Genomic DNA, 22,770 nt, shown 5'->3' with positions numbered 1-22,770 from the left:
AATATTACCCTTCCATGTTCACAAAACAAAATACCATTATATATGGAAAAAATAAAAGTTCAACTCAGAAATCTTTTATATAGATATGTAAAGCATCTTAATTAGTCCTTATAGTCAGTATTATTCTACGTAAGCTCGCCTTAGACGATATCACTATTGTAACATTTTTTTTTTCTTTCTTTCGTTTTTTTTTTTCGTTTTTTTTTTTCTATTTTTTTGTTGTTGTTATTTTTTGGGGAGGGGGTTTGGGAGGAGATTGTTTTGTACTTGATAAAACTCGTTCATATTCATTTAACAAAGCTAATATCCCATTGAAGTCCACTCAGTAAAGATTTTGTCATCAGTCGATTTCACATTTACTGGTACATCTTACAACGTATGCACATCACTTAAGGTCAATAGATGTTTTGTTTGAGTGATCTAGCTTTTCGCATGCATATATCACCGAGAACAATACATATCCCTTAGGCGCCCCGGTGATGACCAATGTATGTGATGCCTTACTTTTGTTCCTGTGGTCAAGTAGATGTTGTATCGCCACAGAATGACCATTGACATGTAGAGACACGGAGCGGTCTAGTGCTAGCACGGAAGGCATAGATTCATGAACCAAATGAGTTGTACTTGAAACCAAGGAAATTATATATATACATATAAACTTTTACAAAATGGATCGGAAATCTTACATTAACATGGACTTTATTTTTTGCATACTTTTTGGATTATTAATAAGTAAGTATACTCCTTTGTTTTTATTGCTTCTATTGTTAATTCGAGTCGTTGTCTATTTATATATTTTCATGCGCATTGATAACTAGTTGTTTTTACTTTGTAATAATATACCACAACTAAATGCGTTTCAGCCTTTTGTACATAGATTTCATTTTGTACACTTTTAATTTTCGCGGACTGATTTTTTCTGAAGTTATTCTTAAGAGGGAATGCATCCGCGTTTTACTAACCGTGTATACTGTAGTGCGTTTTGTACAAATATTCTTTAAGCGTAGAGTTTGGTTTTAAAATCGTTTCTTAAAACGATTATGCGCGAAAATCATTATATCACGAATACAATAAGGCATTGGAAGCCATATTGTAAATTTGTATCGCATACCGAAGAGTGTATGAAAGAAGTGAAACGCAAACGTTTGAAGCCTTTCGCTTGGTATAATTTGAGTTCAAATTTCAACTGTAGATTATTGATACATTTGTTTTCGCTTCTAACCAACAATACTTTTACTGTAAACCGGGAAATGTTCGCTGCAGTTTAATAGTTGCCTTTTCACCCTCCGTAATGAGAGCAAATTTATCATTACAGGGGAACATTTGTAAACAACATCATATGCATATTAATCAGATATGAAGGGCACATTTAACATCGTGTGAAAATGGATTTTACCGTCGATGATTTTACCCGGCATACAGTATATATAACATAAGTCACGTTTAGTTGAACGCGAGTAAATACCTCCTCGAGTACGTAAGGCAATGAATGAAAGGTCGCGAAATTAATTAATCTACAATTTGCAATCAGACCGGCTTTAGAAACTAATTGTTTGTCAGTAAACTTGTCTATAACTATCATTTGACCCTCATTTAACGTTATTGGTTATTGCTTATTTACATCTAGAAGTCTTAGATTGTATTTACCACCGTCAAATCCGCCCCACAAACTTTTTATAACTATGTCTGTCTATAATAATCATTTTTCATAATATATAATAGACTGAATAGCGTAAAATGATCGGCTATCCAATTTTCGCCCAACGACAGTAAAATCCAATTTTGCCCAATATTGAATTCGCCCCTCACATTTTATTATGTTGTTTATAAATGTTTGCCGTAGTTATAGGTTCTCATTACGGGGGGCGAAAGGCGAACTTAAAACTGCGGGGAAACTTCCCCATATACACTAATACATACCTTTTTTATGTACTAGTCTTTGAATGTATATATTTGTAGTTACCACCAGTCTTTGAATGTATATATTTGTAGTTACCACCTGTCTTTAACGTATCACGAAGCTTGCCTCAGAAACCACTCATATCTATAACTATCTTTTTGTATCATATACAGATCGCATCGTAATACACATTGGTTTTCATATTTTTAAGTCTTAGAATGCCCATATAAGTAGCTACCATCTGTCTATAATGTACTGGTAGTCTAACTCAGGGATCATGCAAAGCTACACATATTTAAAACTATACTTTTCTGTACCATATACATATCTCATCTTAATAAACTTAAGTGTAAGAATGCCCATATAAGTAGCTACCAACTGTCTATAACGTACTAGTAATCTAAATCAGAGACCAAAGATAGCCACACATATTTAAAACTATACTTTTGTGTACCATATACAGATCTCATCTTAATAAACTTAAGTGTAAGAATGCTCATATAAGTAGCTACCAACTGTCTATAACGTACCGGTAATCTAACTCAGAGACCAAACATAGCCACGCATTTAAAACTATACTTTTTTGTACCATATACATATCTCATCTTAATAAACTTAAGTGTAAGAATGCCTATATCAGTAGCTACCAACTGTCTATAACGTACCGGTAATCTAACTCAGAGACCAAACATAGCCACGCATTTAAAACTATCCTTTTTTTGTACCATATACAGATCTCATCTTAATAGACTTAAGTGTAAGAATGCCCATATCAGTAGCTACCAACTGTCTATAACGTACTGGTAGTCTAACTCAGAGACCAAACATAGCCACGCATTTAAAACTATACTTCTTGTGTACCATATACAGATCTCATCTTAATAGACTTAAGTATAAGAATGCCCATATCAGTAGCTACCAACTGTCTATAACGTACCAGTAATCTAACTCAGAGACCAAACATAGCCACGCATGAATGCCCATATAAGTAGCTACCAACTGTCTATAACGTACCGGTAATCTAACTCAGAGACCAAACATAGCCACACATATTTAAAACTATACGTTTACGTACCATATACAGATCTCATCTTAACAGACTTATATTAAGTGTAAGAATGCCCGTATCAGTAGCTACCAACTGTCTATAACGTACCGGTAATCTAACTCAGAGACCAAACATAGCCACGCATGAATGCCCATATAAGTAGCTACCAACTGTCTATAACGTACCGGTAATCTAACTCAGAGACCAAACATAGCCACGCATTTAAAACCATACTTTTTTTGTACCATATACAGATCTCATCTTAATAGACTTAAGTGTAAGAACGCCCATATCAGTAGCTACCAACTGTCTATAACGTACCGGTAATCTAACTCAGAGACCAAACATAGCCACACATATTTAAAACTATACGTTTACGTACCATATACAGATCTCATCTTAACAGACTTATATTAAGTGTAAGAATGCCCGTATCAGTAGCTACCAACTGTCTATAACGTACCGGTAATCTAACTCAGAGACCAAACATAGCCACGCATGAATGCCCATATAAGTAGCTACCAACTGTCTATAACGTACCGGTAATCTAACTCAGAGACCAAACATAGCCACACATATTTAAAACTATACGTTTTCGTACCATATACAGATCTCATCTTAACAGACTTATATTAAGTGTAAGAATGCCCATATCAGTAGCTACTAACTGTCTATAACGTACCGGTAATCTAACTCAGAGACCAAACATAGCCACACATATTTAAAACTATACGTTTTCGTACCATATACAGATCTCATCTTAACAGACTTATATTAAGTGTAAGAATGCCCGTATCAGTAGCTACCAACTGTCTATAACGTACCGATAATCTAACTCAGAGACCAAACATAGCCACACATATTTAAAACTATACGTTTTCGTACCATATACAGATCTCATCTTAACAGACTTATATTAAGTGTAAGAATGCCCATATCAGTAGCTACCAACTGTCTATAACGTACCAGTAATCTAACTCAGAGACCAAACATAGCCACGCATGAATGCCCATATAAGTAGCTACCAACTGTCTATAACGTACCGGTAATCTAACTCAGAGACCAAACATAGCCACACATATTTAAAACTATACGTTTACGTACCATATACAGATCTCATCTTAACAGACTTATATTAAGTGTAAGAATGCCCATATCAGTAGCTACTAACTGTCTATAACGTACCGGTAATCTAACTCAGAGACCAAACATAGCCACGCATGAATGCCCATATAAGTAGCTACCAACTGTCTATAACGTACCGGTAATCTAACTCAGAGACCAAACATAGCCACGCATGAATGCCCATATAAGTAGCTACCAACTGTCTATAACGTACCGGTAATCTAACTCAGAGACCAAACATAGCCACACATATTTAAAACTATACGTTTACGTACCATATACAGATCTCATCTTAACAGACTTATATTAAGTGTAAGAATGCCCATATCAGTAGCTACTAACTGTCTATAACGTACCGGTAATCTAACTCAGAGACCAAACATAGCCACACATATTTAAAACTATACGTTTTCGTACGATATACAGATCTCATCTTAACAGACTTATATTAAGTGTAAGAATGCCCATATCAGTAGCTACCAACTGTCTATAACGTACCGATGACCTCAGAGAAGCTCAACACTCGGAGACCATTTATAGCTACACACATTTCAAAGTATCATTTTTGTATCATATACAGATCTCATCTTTATAAACATATTGTTCGTATTTTTAAGTGTTAGAATACTCAAATCAGTAGCTACCAACTGTCTATAACGTACTGGTAATCTAAATCAGAGATCATGCAAAGCTACACATATTTCAAAGTGTCATTCTTGTATCATATACAGTTACACATCCTACATATAAGCAGCATTCAGTCTTACCATGTAAATGTCTGAAGCTACCATCTTTCTATTAATATCACGTATCACGTATATATATGTGAAGTCCTTAATGGTCCCTAGAAACCGCGCCTGTAGCTACGACTTGTCTAAAGCACCCATCAAACCATCTGTCTATATCAAAAAGGCAATTCTGCGTTAGAAACCGATAATCTTTAATAAATAAATCAAGCATACTTTAGACCACCTGTTTGTAGCTAACCTCTTCCTAACGTATAGACAAAGATATATAAAACATCATTTTGTTGATGAATAACTCGTATCTGTTATTTCATTCTAACCTGTATCAGAGATCTATTCAAAAATTAAAAAAAAAAAATATAACTTGATATGTTCCCAAGAATGAATAAAACCAATTGCTGTTATTGTTATCGTTATAATTATTGTTTAATCGTAGTATGGGATTGTGAAAACATTTGATATCGTATCCATTTATCAGTTGTTATGCATTCGTATAAATTTACTAGCCGTAGGTGATAAAAAGCGCCTTGGCCGAATAATGGGAGGCCACAATAGTGTGATTTATTCAAATGTGTCACAGAAAAAAACACGTAGTCAGACATAGTAATATCTGGGTTTTTTATTATGTGCATATGGCTCAGATTCATGCAGTATGGATAACGGTCATGTATACACGTGCTCCATGCATAGCTGTATTTGAGTGAAGGCCATTCAAGATCATCATATAAGTTCAATGTCACGTGATATTTGTTATGACTTTGGCTTATGTTTTAGCCTGTTCTTTTGTGGTTTGAATTTTTTATGTTTTGTTTTTCTTTATCTTTTGGATTATGTTGTAGCCTGGCTATTGTGGCTTTTAGTTCCTGGTTTTGTCCTTGTTATATATTGTAGCAAGATGACGTTGAGCATGATCTCCTGGTTTTGACATTGGTTTATGCTGTAGCAAGATGACGTTGAATATTAACTACTGGTTTTGACATTGGTTTATATTGTAGCTTGGTTACATTTGATTTGAATTCCTGGTTTTGACATTGGTTTATGCTGTAGCATGATGACGTTGAATGTTAAATCCTGGTTTTGACATTGGTTTATATTGTAGCCTGGATACGTTTGATTTTAATTCCTGGTTTTGACATTGGTTTATATAGTAGCGTGGCTACGTTTGATTTTAATTCCTGGTTTTGACATTGGTTTATGCTGTAGCAAGATGACGTTGAATATTAACTCCTGATTTTGACATTGGTTTATATTGTAGCCTGGTTACGTTTGATTTGAATTCCTGGTTTTGACATTGGTTTATATTGTAGCCTGATTACGTTTGATTTTAATTTCTGGTTTTGACATTGGTTTATATTGTAGCCTGGTTACGTTTGGTTATAATTCCTGGTTTTGACATTGGTTTATATTGTAGCCGGGTTACGTTTGATTTCAATTTCCGGTTTTGACATTGGTTTATATTGTAGCCTGATTACGTTTGATTTGAATTCCTGGTTTTGACATTGGTTTATATTGTAGCCTGGTTACGTTTGATTTTAATTCCTTGTTTTGACATTGGTTTAACTTGTAGCCTGCTTACGTCTGATTTAAATTCCTGGTTTTGACCTTTGTTTATATTGTAGCCTGGTTTTGTTTGATTTTGATTCCTTGTTTTGACATTGGTTTATATTGTATCCTCGTTACGTTTGATTTTTATTCCTGGTTTTGTCATTGGTTTATATTGTAGCCTGGTTACGGTTGATTTTAATTTCTGGTTTTGACATTGGTTTATATTGTAGCCTGATTACGTTTGGTTTAATTCCTGGTTTTGACATTGGTTTATATTGTAGCCTTGTTACGTTTGATTTGAATTCCTGGTTTTGACGTTGGTTTATATTGTAGCCTGGTTACGTTTGATATTAATTCCTGGTTTTGTCATTGGTTTATACTGTAGCCTGGTTACGTTTGATTTGAACTCTTGGTTTTGTCCGGGGCTTATGTTTTAGCCAGATTACGTAGGATTTGAATCATTGTTTGTTTCCCTTGGTTAATGATGCAGCCTGAACACATTGAATTCAAGATCATTGCTTTATCTTTGGTTTTCGTTATAACCAGATAACGTTGCATTGGAGTTCCGGGTTTTTATCTTGGCTTTTGCTTTCGGCTGATGACGTTGAATTTTATATCAGTGCTTAATCCAGTGTTTATTTTTGCAGGGTGGCGTTGAATTTGAGATTGTAACGCTCCTATTTTATGTTGTACTCCGCTGGTTTTGCTCTTGGTTTGTTTCTGTTGTCGTACATTCTTGTTGCATTTGATAATCTGTTTTAAAAAAATGATCATGATTTACAACCAGTCTTTGTTATGGAGTGGTTGCACTGCAGCTCTTTTAAATGCCCGACTAGTTACTTTATGTGACCTGTCACGTTTTTTTGACATTTTTATGTTTTGATAGGATATATGTCTAGCTGTAGTGCTCGTGACCTACTTTTACGGTTTGCTCTTTTGTTAACCTGTCAAAAAATGTATATAAAAATACAGGATCAGTTTGAAAAGTACTTATATGGAGACAACGAATGTCACCTGCACTTTGTAATCGCTGAGGTGAAACACAATATAAATACACATAACCGAAACGTCAATGTAGTTTAGACACAAAAGGAAAAGGAAATACATTATAACTTCTAACTGAAGGATCCTTGTCCAACTGCGTATATACAGTAACCGCACCTTAACTTCCGTTTGAATATCACTGTAGCACAGTTTGGCAAGAACACTTCCGTTGACTAGGAAGTTCAATCGGTTAGCGTAATAGTATAGCAATCTGAAGTCACAGTGTTCCAATCCGGATAGCACCACTGTTTGTGTAAACTCAGCACAATGCTGTGGATTTTTTTTTATTTCTTCTCATAACAGTCCCACCAGGTATGATTTTACTTCCGAAATAATGTTTCCAAGCTATAATCATGCTGGAAAGAAATGTTTTAAATACTGATTTCCATTTTTTTGGCAGTAGTACGAAGATCTTTAAACATTAGCTAAAAGGAAGATTTGGAAGTGGAATGTATTTTAGGTATGGTTTCTGACGGGTTTCGTTTTAGGTGTGGTTTCTGATGGATTTCCGTGAAAGAGCAGTAAAATCTTTTCATCAGTTATTTTATATTAATACCGGGGGCACTTGTAGTATAGGTAATGATTTACACGTGGGAGACAATGGAGCTAGTATCTTCGTTCCATGAACTAATCAAGGTTAAGAAAACGTACGGCAGTCAGTGTGTTAGTACTAAGGTGTTATCTAATGTAAGTCAGGATGTGATAATTAACACATCCGACTGACCAGCCTGAGGCAAGTTAGCCGGACATAAAACACCCCGGACACACGAGACTGACATACAAATGACCGTGTACGAGCTATGGACACCGAAATGTGTATATGTGTATACTTACGATAAACAGTCAGTGGACCGGTAATGAGTACAAACGTTACATACTTCCGGAAATGACGTAGTTTACATCCGCAACAGCACTTTTATTTGTATGTAAAAATAGAGTTCAGTCTAAAAAATCACAACCACATTGTGTGTCCTAACGGTCTGTGCTGTAATTTCCATTTGACCGAGTTCTAAAATGCTTTTCCATTTTTCTTATTTAGAGTTGCTTGCCAGTTTACAAGCAAAGCGTTATATCACAACAATAACCTATCTATAATCCCCAGATCTCTTTATCATAAAGCGAAGAGCGTTTCCGAAAAACAACTGGAAATGTTTTCAAAAAGTATTACTCCATGAAAAGTTCAGCAAACTATGATGGTGTAGTTTAGAACTTTCATTCACTTCCGCCATTTTTCAGGCTTTTCTATGCTAAATGATTGATATAGGAAACAGTGATATACGGAAAACAATAAATATATCAGATTCTAACGCCTTTTTCCTTTTCACAAACACGTCTCCCTACTGTGTTCGTATATTTTACTATGAAGTCGGTAGCTTATTCATTGGGCAACAGGTCGTGATAAAATAAAAATGTTTTATCACATAATGTACTGTGTTATCCAGTGAATATACCCATGTCATCTTCGTTTGCGTATTAACCCCTGTAATATGACCTATAATCTCTGTGATTGGTTGTAAGTTTCAATTGCTTCAATTGTGTCGTCACGCTTAGGACAATTACATGACGTCACAGACTTACGCACTGGAGTCAAAATGGCGGCTATTAACATTTTAAAGTTGCATGAAAATTGTTGCTTTACACGAATAAATGCCACAAATCATGATTATGTGATAAAAAGGATCTTACACTCGTTTCATTTCATATTTCACTTCATTTTATGAAACTCGTCACGAATGTTTCATTTTTGCTCGTCAGATGCTCGCTAAATTAAAAACAATCTTAGACTCGTTTCATAAATCTCTTATGAAATGGAAACTCGTGTAAGATCCTGTATACATGTATACATTTCACAATTAAAAACAATCTTCCAAAATAATAATGTTACCATTTTTATTTTAATTAACATAAACATGCATCTTTGTTTCTTTTAGAGCCGAATGCAGTTTTCAAAAATCGAAATATTTCTAGTTTTATTATTAAATTCTTGACAAAAACTAGATAAAAAATGTATATCACTTACAACTGCCCACAGTCATCAAAAATGGAAATATCACTATTTTTACGATAATTTCTTTCAATGATAAAAATATATATATTTAACACCTATAACTGAATATATTAATACAAAATTGTAATATTAATATTTTGATAATTATTCATTATTTATTACATTCATTAACATAATTACATTTCACATCAATATTTTTAAAAAATATATATATATTTCATGTATAAATTGTAATATTAATATTTTCATAATTTTAATACTTTCTTTAAGATATATACATTTTATATTAATATATTTATAAGATACATACATTCATATAAAAATTGTAATAATAATCTTTTATGTATTGTATTACTTTTATTAAGATATATACATTTTATATCAATATTTTCATAAGATGTAAACATTCATATATAAATTGTAATAATAATATTTTATACATTTTATTACTCCAAATAAGATATATACATTTCATATAAAAAGTGTAATGATCATATTTTTTATATTGTATTACTTTTATTAAGATATATACATTTCATATCAATTTTTTAAAAATATATATATTTCATATATAAATTGTAATATTAAGATTTTGATAATTTTATCACTTTCATTAAGATATATACAGTTCATGATCATATCACAACAGAAACTCTACTTTGCAATACTACATAGCATTATAATATCTGGTGGAGTGATAAAGGATGTGTCAAGGTCGTATACAACCCTGACACCGTTTACTGTTGACATGCTACTGGCTATCAAATGGAGTGGTCACTGGTAAGATATTCACTTGGTGCGATGATTGACAGGTTCACAGTCAGCCAAAGCATAGTCAGCCTAAAGCATTCTAAAACGATAAATCAGCGTCCTATAAACTTCACAACATATATATATAAATAAATTGTGTTATAATGATTAAGGAAATTGTCTATCTTTTTTTTTCTCTAGAGAAAACCACTATTTTTTCCAGATCCTTCAGTAGTGTATTTAAATAAATGTATTTATAATTTTTAAATAAGACATAGAAACACGTATTTTATCACATATGTTGTTTTTTTTCAAAAATCATTTCAAACAAAAATAAATATGTAGAAAGAATAATAATGGCGATTTGCGAATGATGGCGTAGCTAACAGTGGACATGAACATTCAAAAATGGTTTGATATATGTCTTAAGCTGACAAAGCTCTTCAGATTTAGTCCTTGATGGCCATTATGACGTATGAGGTTTAAGCATAAAAATCCAACAGACGACAGACTGATCATGTGTATACATCGATCAACTACTCTGCTACGCTGGTATACGTGTTACACATAGCGATGTAATGCGTGTTCAGTAAGTAAGATAGATAATAAAAAAGTGTCAAAAAGGTCACTATAGCCTCGAAACCAGACTACCGGGTTTAGCCTTTCTTTTCAGATATACCGTAAAACTGTTAATGGTCGCGCGGTTAAATTTAGAGGTTTCCTTTGAGAAAGAAAATCTATGGAAAACGTTAAATAAAGGTAATACATTTTTATATTTCTTTTAATTGTAAATTAATTCAAGAGGACGGAAATATATTTATAAGAGACAAATGTGAATTGGAGACTTAGACGAATCACAATATAATGATTTACAGGAATAGATATAAAGTAATTCATCAAATGGATCTTTATATTTTTGTTGTTGGAACCTTTAATAGAAAGAACAATTAAATGTTCATGGAGATTATAGAAGCATCTGATTATGAATATGAACTGTAATTATGCATTTATTCCTATGTGAGTTTATGACGCTTTAGAATAACGTGTATTCATTGCGCTTTAGAATAATGTGTGTTCACGATCCATTATAATAATGTGTGTCCACGACCAATTGGAATAACGTGTATTCATGGCTCTTTAGAATAACGTGTGTTCACGGCTCTTTAGAATAACATGTGTTCATGGCGCTTTGGAATAATGTGTGTTCGTGAGGCATTAGAATAACATATGCACATGCCGCTTTACAATAATTCGACTATAGTGTAAATCTTAATGCAAATTTCATGGGTCCACATTATTTACTGTGTATTTAAGTTTATTTTTAAACTTTTCAAAAAAGTCGCTTTTAACACATTCACCAAATGATCGCTTATTTAGCTCCCACTTATTTATTTATCCTAAAATACTAGGATTTGAAGGGGATAGGTTTAGATTTTTCTAAACAAAATTACCCAATTGGTCTCACTATCCTCCCCCCTTTGCCGGGGAACGAAGGTGTCTGGGTGATATAGATTGCGTTGGATTGCCTTACTACACTGTATATGTCATTTTGACGTTAACAACGGTCATCATGCACGTGACCTTATGAACCCTGAATCATTGATTGACAGGAATGGTCATGTCTTAGGCAAGTTTTCGTGATTCCTTTTTCCTTAGTACTATTCCGTTACCGCATTACTGCTCAAACCACTAATGTGTAACATATAAAATTGAACCGAATGTTTGTGTGTGTTTGGAGCTCATTTGGAAAGAAGGCTAATGTTTTAAAGTTAATCAGTATAATTTCGTTAACATTTGTTCAAGCCTACTATCAGCCGTGAATATGAAGTCATTGAACCATGGAGTCAAGGACATCTTGCTGGGGACCACTTACCAATATCATATGCGTATCATTTCACACACCTGTGTAAATGTTCGAACTGTTCTCTAGAGATTAATGTTAATACGCAATAATGACAATATACCTGACACATATACCTCGTTTTCACTATTGGCAAAGACCAGTATGACGTATTTACAACACTGGACCACTTTACGGCATTATTTACCGTTAAGTGGCCCAGTGTCGTAAACATAATTATATAATTTTATGACTAAAGTTTCGTTATTAAATAACAAACTTACGTCACAGTTTTATTACTTTTAATAAAAAAAAAGACCCGGATGACACTTTACGGCAAATGATACCGTAAAGTGGTCAAATGTTGTAAACAATATCGTATCGTGTGACCACAGGCACAAGAACATTGACTCCAGTTTATGACAATATCAGGTAGATTACAATAAGGCATATATTGTGTTTTATTAACATAGTTAGTGTTGCCTTGTGTCGTTACCAAATGACCTTGTGTCCTGTACGCGCAATTAACCGAGATGCCGGTTTACAGCCACAGCCTATCATTCATTCATTTATATTTTTCGAGAAATCTTAATTCACCGATGAGCTGGTTGGTGCTCTGCAATTCATTTTTGGATATTACCAAATTTAACACTACAGTCACGTGTTTCTGTATTGCATTCATCTGTTCAATAAGGGTTCTGTTTCTATTTCACGGTTTACAAATTGGCTATTTTGATTGCTAGCATCGCCGGTGAGATGTTTAATATACATGTACATGCCATGCTAACTATGACATCGATTGTTTTGAAAAGCAGGTTTGAATGCGGTGACAACGGGAAACACTTGAAAACTGACGTTAGAGGGACATGAGATATGATTACGCTCAAAAATAATATAAAAAGATATATTTTTATACAAATACAAATGTGATATAATAAGAAAGTGATATATCTATAAAAATAAACCAAAGCATAAAAAGAAAAAGACCCTGCTAAAAAGGAATATATGTTATGTTTACAGAAAATATCGAATGTAAAGAACACATCGTAAATTACGTTTAACATAAATGTACAATCTTAGATTTTATGCATTTACACATTTTTATAATCAATTAACCAAGGTGTGAATATAAGGACCTTTTTTTATAGAGTAAGGCTTTTCCTGTCAGTTAGTATTGGATATTTCTATATCAAATAAACTAAATTACTGAACATGTTAAAATACTTTTGATGGATTGTAAGCACATTTTGAGACAGGGAAGTCTAGTGGTAGGACGTCCGGCTCATGATCGAAGAGTTGCAAGTTCGAATCATGTCACGGCACTGCTCAGCTGTAAATGAGTACGTGGTTGGGTATTGCTAGAATTGTTGAATGCTAGATGTGCGCCTCGTAAGGGAAGCAACGACTGTATGATCCATTGGGAGTAGAGAAAGATATTGGCTGGTTGCAAAGGCCTTATAACTAACGGATAACAAATTGTTCACTTACTGAAAATACATACACTTTGCAATTTAGGATTATTAACTCACTGGAGTTAAGTTACTTGAAAAAAGTAATTATTGACGGGGGTGATTATAAAGATTTTATCATAACTTGCTTATACCGTCTCAAAGTTGTTATAATATATGTGTACAATACAATGCAATTTTCTAACCCAATGTTTCTATTTATTCCACAGATTACGCCACAGCTCAAAGTAAGTGAATAGCAACGAACTAGAATCCCTGGAATATCATTATTTATAAAAAAATAATATATTAATGCCATCTGAAGATAATTGAAAAGTTTAATCGTTATGTCCAATCTTAGGACGCAAAAAGAGAAAGCTTAGTATACAGTAATGGTTACACTGTAAAGTTAACACTGCTAGAAGTCAATAGTCTTCATTAAATCAATTTCATTAGGATAACTGATGCGTAAGATTCGATGTCACACGCTCCACCGTTTAAAGTAAATATATACCCTACCGGTCATTTATCATAATGCCACTTAATTCACGAGCTTAACCATTCACGTTTCATTGTATTTTAATGAAGTGTTCTCTGTACTCTTACACATATACATATAGCTGGTCACAGAATCTATTGTTTACCCAAGTTTAACTTTTCATCATTTATGAAAACAAAACAAAAACAAAGAAAAAAAAGAAAAAAAAAGAAACAACTAGAAAGCTGCCAATGATCTGTCAATGTTTCGATTGTTTTATATATAGTTAATGGAGATATTCAGAGCTTTATTTTCTTCACACCATATGTCTAGTGACAATTTGTTTCTATAGACCAGTTGACGAAACTTACTGCGCAATGTCACACACTATTACACTACAAACAGGAATCTTACCATGTAGTGTTTGTTTTTTTGAGTTTGTTTGGTAGATTATCCTCCTTTCATATATATTGTTATAGAAACGTGAAAACAAACAATATATATAATTCGCCCATTGGTCAGCAATGCGGTCAGTGTACATTCTGCCCTAGACTTACGCTAGCCGAGGGGTTTATTATTTTAAGATATATCTTAATATATTTTTATCTTATTCTTATGTGATGCAAGTGTTTTGTTTTTTCTGTGTTTCGATCCGATAAAGAAGCGGATAACTGAGAAAATTTGACAACCCTATATTGTCTATACTGTTGAAATGACGTCCTCGCTCGATAAACCAATTTTAAGTAAATCGTATCCAACAAATAAACGTTCGTAAGGATCCAGTGTTATTATAAATTTTACCGTTGATATAACCTTTTTGACCTTTACGTAATATTCTGATACAGCCAACGAAAAGCTGAATCGTATTTCTGAAGTAATGTCAGAAATTGCGACAGAAGGTATTTATACGAAACCTATATCTGTTAACTGGAAATATATATTGTAGTCAAGTTAACTACTAGTGTGTATTCTTGTGAAACTATTTCCTCTTTTTTTGCGGTTATCAACGAATATTCAACACATTTTTTCAAGACACGCCATATCTGTATGCAATAAATATTTCATTGTACAAAAACAGCCTGATCACAAACTCATACCAGGGCCCGTATTCATGAAACCATTATCATGCTCAAGAATGGAGCCTGTGCTCAAACCATCTTTCTTGTAACTCGCTAAATCATGTGACATGGTAAAAATATGAAGTGCAAACATTTCAAAGAGCTTTTTGCTTGAAGTCTATTCAAAATTCTTCCAAATCACGGAAAAAATAGATTTTTCATTTATTTATCACTGAGAAGATATTGGGCTTGAGCACAGAATCTGAGTTTGAGCATGATAATGGTTTTATGATTACGAGCCCAGATCTTAATAAATCAGATACAACAAAGACGTGTTAGGCCATCTTTATTAGATGATGTTTATTCGATCGTAATAATTTGTTTTGATTTAAAAAGAAAATACGAGTTTAGATAAAAAAGATAGGGGCAGTGAATTATTTATGAATATTCGTTCGAAAATAGAAATCCCAAAAAGACTGTTTGAGTCGAAAGTGAAATATTTCACAAGACTAATCATTGAAAAATTATTAATAATAGATAATATCTTAATTATATATTACATATATTATGTTTTTGGCATACCTTGAATAATACCTAACAACAATTTAGGTAAAAATGTGACATCACAACTAGTACAACTTAGTGGTATTAAAAACAAGATAATTAATCATTTTTTAAAAGATACGTATATAACTGTTATGGTCGTACAATTCACAACAATAGGCGATGGTGTAATTGACAATAATTTCGCATTGTTTAAAATTTGAAGACACAACTTGGACAACTAAATGGCGTCACAGATTGCAAATTGCATTCTGCTATCTTTAAAAAACGAAAATGAAAGAATCGCGCAACTTTATATTCAAGTCTGTATGAAAAGTTGTTGTTTTCACGATTATATGGAAAAAGTAACCAAAAAACCCGGAAACAACGGGTTATGTGATATCAATTGAGACTAGCATTTGTGTTTTTATATGAAGTCGATACAAACTCATCAAGTTCGATTCAGATATCGCCATTTTTAATAATTGCAGTTCCTTTGATATAAACTTTAAGGTTAATTATATTGCAAAATTGTAGTCTCTACCAGATCCTGTTTATTGGACGTTTTCTTCAGTTCTTCGCAAACTATGGATTTACGATTGAAGTTCATTTATTTTTTACTTGTCATTGAACTACAGTAATGCCCATCCTCGAAACTCCAGGGGTTACGCTCACTTTCGCTCCCTGCACCCCTGTAAATATGACTCAATGTGCACCACCTTTTGGATAAGACGAGAAGTTTGACAATTGTACACCCAAAGAATCTGTCAGTCGCGTAACGGTAAAATTGACTGGCTTTGAAGTCTGGTGTTCCCCTCTGTAATACTCAAAGGACATATATCAGTCTAGCGATTGATCAGTGTGCTTTTTTTACCTGAGACCAATCAAAAAGCTAGCCGCGTGATTTCAATTTCGCTATGGAGTATGCCAGAGGTGCAAAGAGCGAAATTGAGCGTTTCCCCTGGATACACCCGTGGAATTTTTCATCATTGACAAGGATTCTTCCCCTTTATCTTGCCGTACGGTCAGTTCTTTCAGCAATAGCATGTCTAGTGAACCGTCCAAAACTGTTGTCATGACAAACGAAACCATTTTTTGTTTTAAAGATAACAACCACTTTATAATACAAAAATCTTCTGTAAGGAACTGTTTGAAACGTTAAGAGCAGACTTATGGATTTAGTTATGTACGCGCGTTCATTACACAACGGTTTTGTGAAAATTTACTTTATTAAAAAAAACAGTCTTGCATATTCGTAGTATTTATATGTGTTCAAACAAAAACAAAGAAAAAACAATGTGCATGCACATTCTATAGTTAAGATTTATATGCTTCATAAACATATCTTTATTTGCTTACGTAACTCTAAAGCAATATATATATGTATGGCTAAGAATCGCATTCTCCTTGTTTTATAGATCATATACTAGTAGCATAATATATATATATATATATACATTGTATATTATCATTAGTTTGCATTTGTGTTATTAGTTCTCTCATTTGCATGCAAATATTTTGGTAACATCATATTTACTTTAATTGTATCATTGGACATGTAATGCTAACATATAGTTAAAAATACCTCATCGAATAAAGACTGTTCAAGGCGTCAATATATTAACATCAAATATAAAAAAAAAATGAAATAAAAAGTGAAACGACAAATCCGATATTGAGTTTTACAACATAAAACTTCCACGTATCTGAAATAATACAAGATGTCCATAATTAGGTCTTAAGTATAAGTTAAGTCTTCACACAATACATCTCCAGCGCACACGCAGGTATACATACATAAGGAGATATTAGCCAGGTGGCATAGGACTAGAAGTTAGCGCCTGATAAGACAACTCCTGCGAATTCCTCAAATTGTATTGATTACTGTATATCCTAATTGTATTGATTGTAAGAAAAATGAAAAAAGAAAAAGTATCTACGTACTGTAAAGCGCTTTAGAGTGGCTTATGTTAGCTAGATAGGGCGCTATATCAAATGCTGTATATTATTATTACTATTATTATCAAGTGTGCGACACACCCTCTCGGTTTTTTATGGGATATATAACGAAGTTTGCCACTCGGGGTGTTAAAACACTTCCTCACCTGGAGCTCCTCAAAGGTTAATCCATTTTATGATGGCTTCCCTTTTCTTTTGGTGTCTCTTTGCTTCCTTTTTTATATTTTCATAATCAAACTTTATACCTATATAGAGGATATCGAGCCTAAGCATTGCTTGTGTATGATTAACATAAGTTTGAGTGAATGCAATAATTTAAGTATAACTAAATCACTTATAAATTAGAAAATGATTTTTGTTTTTGTAACGAATTTTATGTAATATACATCTTAAATGACACTTTTTGTGCACAGAAACCGCAAAAAAAATGAACAAAGAAAATGTAAACGGGGAAAAAACGGTAATATTATCTTTCGGATTTCTTTCGAAATATTTCCTCATTTTCTATGATTTAGGATTATTTAATATTTAAAAGTTGTAAAAAAGCTTTTAATTTATAATTATTATAGTTATCACAGAGCAATAGATGTTCACAAAATAGTTTCAATGGGGTGTTATACGCCATGAAGGTATAGTAAATTGATGTTTTCATTACTTCCGTGTTTAAAAATATGTTTAAATGTTTTAAGGGCTCACAACTAAAAAAACAATTCAACTGATATTTTTTTGTAATTTTTTACATTTGCGAATTTTACAATAGGGCCTAAGCTAATTTGAAAACGACAAAGCAAACGTTTTCCGTACAGCATTTGTCATACGTGTTATTGACCCCATCATGTTGAGTAACATATGTAGGTTAATAGCAATCTAGGATCTGTTTTGAAGGTATAATTCACATATACTTTCGGAAATTTTATGATAACATATTTTTGTTTTCTTGTAATTGTGCTAACAACAGTTTGTACCTTTCTTTATTTCAGGAATTGCTTCAAATACAGGTAAGACATTTTTTTTATAAATTATATGAATTAATAATGGATTATAATAATGACAAAGAGAAGATATTTGAGTTATATCCTATAGAGAAGCATTATGTGTGCATATTTATTTCTACTGTGTAATCACTAATTTTCGTGGGGTTTTTAATTTCTTTGTTTCATATATCAACGACGTTATATGGGGTTGGACATGTAGGTGTTTGCCGTATGAGTAGCATACTGCCAGCTGTCTTGGTTACATATACTAGTTATACACAGACTCATGTAACAACGGAATAGGGTTCTCTTGGAGAATCCCCCTTCACGGCCTCCTTGGATGTTTTAATTACTTTGAAAATTAGCATTGCTTCGAAAGGGCCTCCTGGGGAATATTTGTATCTAGTATATTTGTGCATACTGAACTGGCAGGTTGAAAGGAAAGATTGCTGAAGACAATTTTCAAATTATCACTTCAATCTTCAACTTTGAATCCTGATGAAAACAAACCGGAAGCTGATATTTCTTCCTTAATAACGCTGGGAATCGGATCAACATCAAGTTGGTCATAAATCGTATTGCGGGTTTTCATGGCTTTGTTTTTATTCATAAATGTTAAAACATCAATACCTGTAAAAAAAACGTTAATTCTAGGTCTGAGTTGCAATGTTCCCAGGTCTCATTTGAATTGTCATTGTTCACGTGAAAACAGTACCAAAACGAAACATTCATTAAGAAAATCAATTTCAATCGAATCATATCAAACATAAAAAACCCATTCTCGAAATCAAAGGGGGTGTACTCTATACTTAAAAGGGAATAAGGAAGATTTTTTTTATTAGTAAATGCATGAAGCTAAATACAGTACATGTTTGTAACATATCTGAAATAAAGATATTTTATATCGACGACTCTACGACTTTGAAAATGCAAAGTTTGCAATAATTTCGCCCTATACACTAATTATTAATAAAAAAAATAATCATGTGATACGTTACGACATCGTTATTGCGCTTGAGGGCAACACGATGATTTTATTCCCCCGAGATGTGATCGATTTCATCCAATCAAACACCTTGTTAAAATATGAGGTATAATAGTTAGAAATATTTTTTTTAAAACATCCTGTTGGAACTACACATACTTGGAATATTTTGACTTTCAGTCACATTATTATCAATCTCAAAATTTCATTGGAGACTTAGTTTCAAGAATACTCTTGAATTAAGATACCAACACATTTTGGGCTTCCTTCAACATGAGAAGTACTGTTTAGCAGCTATATTTCGCGGGGGTTTTAATTTCGCACTTTGACTAATATCCGCGAATTCTAAACACCAGCGAAATTATCAAAAATGTTAGCCACTTTTATTGACCTTATCATAATATATTGAAAATACTTATAACCCAACGCTGTTATGTGGGCTTAAATCAAGTCAAATCAGAATATCACCGGACAACTGACAGTTAATGCAAAAACAATACTGACATATAAGTGTCCACAACATATTTATGTGTACACAGTAGCTATAGGTGATTAATTGATTACAATTTACTCCTGCAAAGATATATACACATTTTATTTTCATTCGAGTAAAGTCACTAGCGTATGACGACGCTCTGGATCAGTGTTTTCCAACGGTTTACCTATATTTCGAGGCTTAACCCTTAAATGATTACACTCTAAAGACTTTGCACGACACATGAGATTCGAATGCACAGCAAAAATTTAAACCCCGCGAATATGTACTAAATAGGAAACCGCGAAATATCGACCCCGCGAATTTAAAGCGCTATAAAAAATATCTTTTGGCCGTAAAATTGAGCGAGTGTACTCTGGGGAAAAAATAACAACATATTTGTCCTCATCTTCACTCTGCATATAAAACATTTTTAGTATAAATTTGTCCTTCCATTTATATTCAGTACTAAGGCAAACAGACTGTTTCAAACTATGTGACTATGTACACACACCTCGTTTCAAAGCCGACTGATCTCTCTATCTGATATCGTGCGAAAGGTTTAGCATAGAAATATGTCTGTCTTGACAAGTTGCAACAAGTGAAAACGTAAATTGTTTGTAAATTGTTGGTGCAAAAAATAGATTATTATTAGTATTTTGAAGTTGTTTCAATTTATGATATCAATGAAAACACAAGTAACACATGTCATGTATATTATGTAAACTACGTTAGGTCCCGTGGAATTAGTTACCTTTTTTAATTTTCATCGAACGATATTTTTGTGATGATTTCGTTTGCGACAAGAATAATATAACTGTTCAATTATGTGTCGGAAATAATATTAGCAGTTATTCCTCAAACAGTATAATAACTTCATCTCGAATGATGAGTTGTTTTAAATAAAAATGTGTCATATATTTACAGGTATGTTTCAACATTTATTGGCGGCGAACAAACAAAAGTCAATCCCACAGATGCCAGCCAATTCAGTTCTATTAAAAAATTCACTTTCCAATGCTGGGACAGCAATTTTGGCAGCCGCTCCTCCTGCGCCTAAAAAACAGGCAATATCGTTAAGTGATGCATTAGCAGCTATACAGATGCGTCTTGGACCATCTCAAAGACTAGCCGAGTTATCCCGTATGCTTACCGGAGATAAATCTGCAAAGACGGAAGTTCAACGACAACCTCTGCCAAAGAAAATAACAATTACACGGCCGGCTTGGCAACCTGCGCCGGTGATTAAAGTTGCGAAACCAAGCACGCCTCCACCACAGAAAAGCGAAAAAAATAACGTTAAAACTATAAAAATCAGCATAAAAAGAACAACAAAGACTACTGAGACAGGCCAATCATCAACAAAGGTTGCAAAACCGTCAGTTACAGTGACAGAAACGAAACAACCATCTCCCGTTAGTAAGGCAGCAAGTCCTCAAATGTCTCCAGATTTAATGAGATTAATAGAGAGACTGCGATCTGGACAAAAGCCCGCTGTTTCTGCTCCAGGGGCGCCACCGGCTTCCCCTGCAGTCAGTCAAGCGTCGTTGGCGGCACTGCTACAACAGTCGCACGCTCAATCTATATTGCAATCCCAGCAAGTTCAAGCTCAAGCACAGGCACAAGCACAGGCACAAGCACAAGCACAAGCACAGGCACAGGCACAGGCACAGGCACAGGCACAAGTTCAGGCTCAAGCTCTTGCTCAAGCTCAAGCTCTTGCACAGGCACAAACCCTTGCACAGGCACAAGCCCTTGCACAGGCGCAGACTGCAGCGACAGCAGCAGCAGCCGCCGCAAAAGCGGCAGTACCAGCAAACCCCGTCAAAAGTAACTTGCCTCCAGAACTAGCAGCGCTATTTGCAAATTTTCGACCGCAATTTAAACTCCCTGCTCCAACTCCTGCTCCAAAAGCTCCTGCACAACCGTCAGCTGCAAAGATTGCTGCCATTTTAGCAGCGAATGGAGTCACGTCGGCACAATTAGCAGCATTGACAGGTGGAAATGTTCCTTCATTGCCGCCGACCCCTAATCCCACCGCAAACACCATCTTCCCAGGACTCAGTGGAGGAAATTCTGGAACTCAAATCAGTGGAGGAAATTCCGCGGCACCAAGTGGCGGTAATGCTGGAATGAATATGGCAAATATGGCAAGTTTTGCCGCACTTCTTAGTGCGGCATCTCCTCGTGCAAAACCGAGCGCTATTGATGTAGCAGCCACTGCAGGTTTAGCAGCAAGCTCAGCGGGAGCAGTGAGCAATAGTATCTCGGACATGATTGATACGCAATTGGACGTTATGTCTGACGTTGCTGAGGCTAATATGGGATTTGGTTTAATGGGACGGATGGGTATGATGGGTGGGATGGGAGGAATGGGTGGAATGATGGGAGGGATGATGGGAGGAATGGGAGGAATGGGAGGAATAGGAGGAATGGGAGGAGGAATTGGAGGAATGGGAGGAGGAATGGGAGGAATGGGAGGAGGAATGGGAGGAATGGGAGGTCTAAGTCCAATGGGTGGTCTCGGTTCTATGGGTGGTCTCGGTTCTATGGGTGGTCTAGGTTCTATGGGTGGTCTAGGCTCTATGGGCGGCGGAATGTTTGGAGGGATGGGTTCGTTAGGGTTCGGTTAATGTTGGCCTAGTCCATTAACATAAAAGGAGATATCACGTAATGTCTCCCTACATCAACAACAGTGTTAAAACAAGTTTATAACAACGTTTAATTCGCTTGCATTGGTTTCCTTCACGTTTCAAGTATCTCAATTCTAGCAACATAAATAAATCGTAATACTTTTATCAAGGGCTTAAAACAAAGGTAATTCACGATTGGATACCATTTTAG

General features: G+C 34.3%; 1 protein-coding gene across 1 annotated transcript; it reads left to right on the top strand.

The window, feature by feature from the left end:
* The first annotated feature begins 571 nt into the window (after nucleotides 1–571).
* On the top strand, nucleotides 572–22,559 carry LOC110452371 (uncharacterized PE-PGRS family protein PE_PGRS46-like). The gene is made up of 4 exons (XM_021500848.1): nucleotides 572–732; nucleotides 13,685–13,702; nucleotides 18,473–18,490; nucleotides 20,854–22,559. Exons 1-4 carry the CDS (start codon nucleotides 669–671, stop codon nucleotides 22,557–22,559), a joined length of 1,806 nt encoding a protein of 601 aa, XP_021356523.1. The 5' UTR covers nucleotides 572–668.
* The last annotated feature ends 211 nt before the right edge of the window (nucleotides 22,560–22,770 follow it).

Source organism: Mizuhopecten yessoensis, unplaced genomic scaffold (assembly GCF_002113885.1).
Source record: "Mizuhopecten yessoensis strain PY_sf001 unplaced genomic scaffold, ASM211388v2 scaffold6647, whole genome shotgun sequence".
Taxonomy (NCBI): Eukaryota; Metazoa; Mollusca; class Bivalvia; order Pectinida; family Pectinidae; genus Mizuhopecten; species Mizuhopecten yessoensis.
Note: the sequence above shows the minus strand (reverse complement) of the source record. Positions and strands in the feature narration are given on the sequence as shown.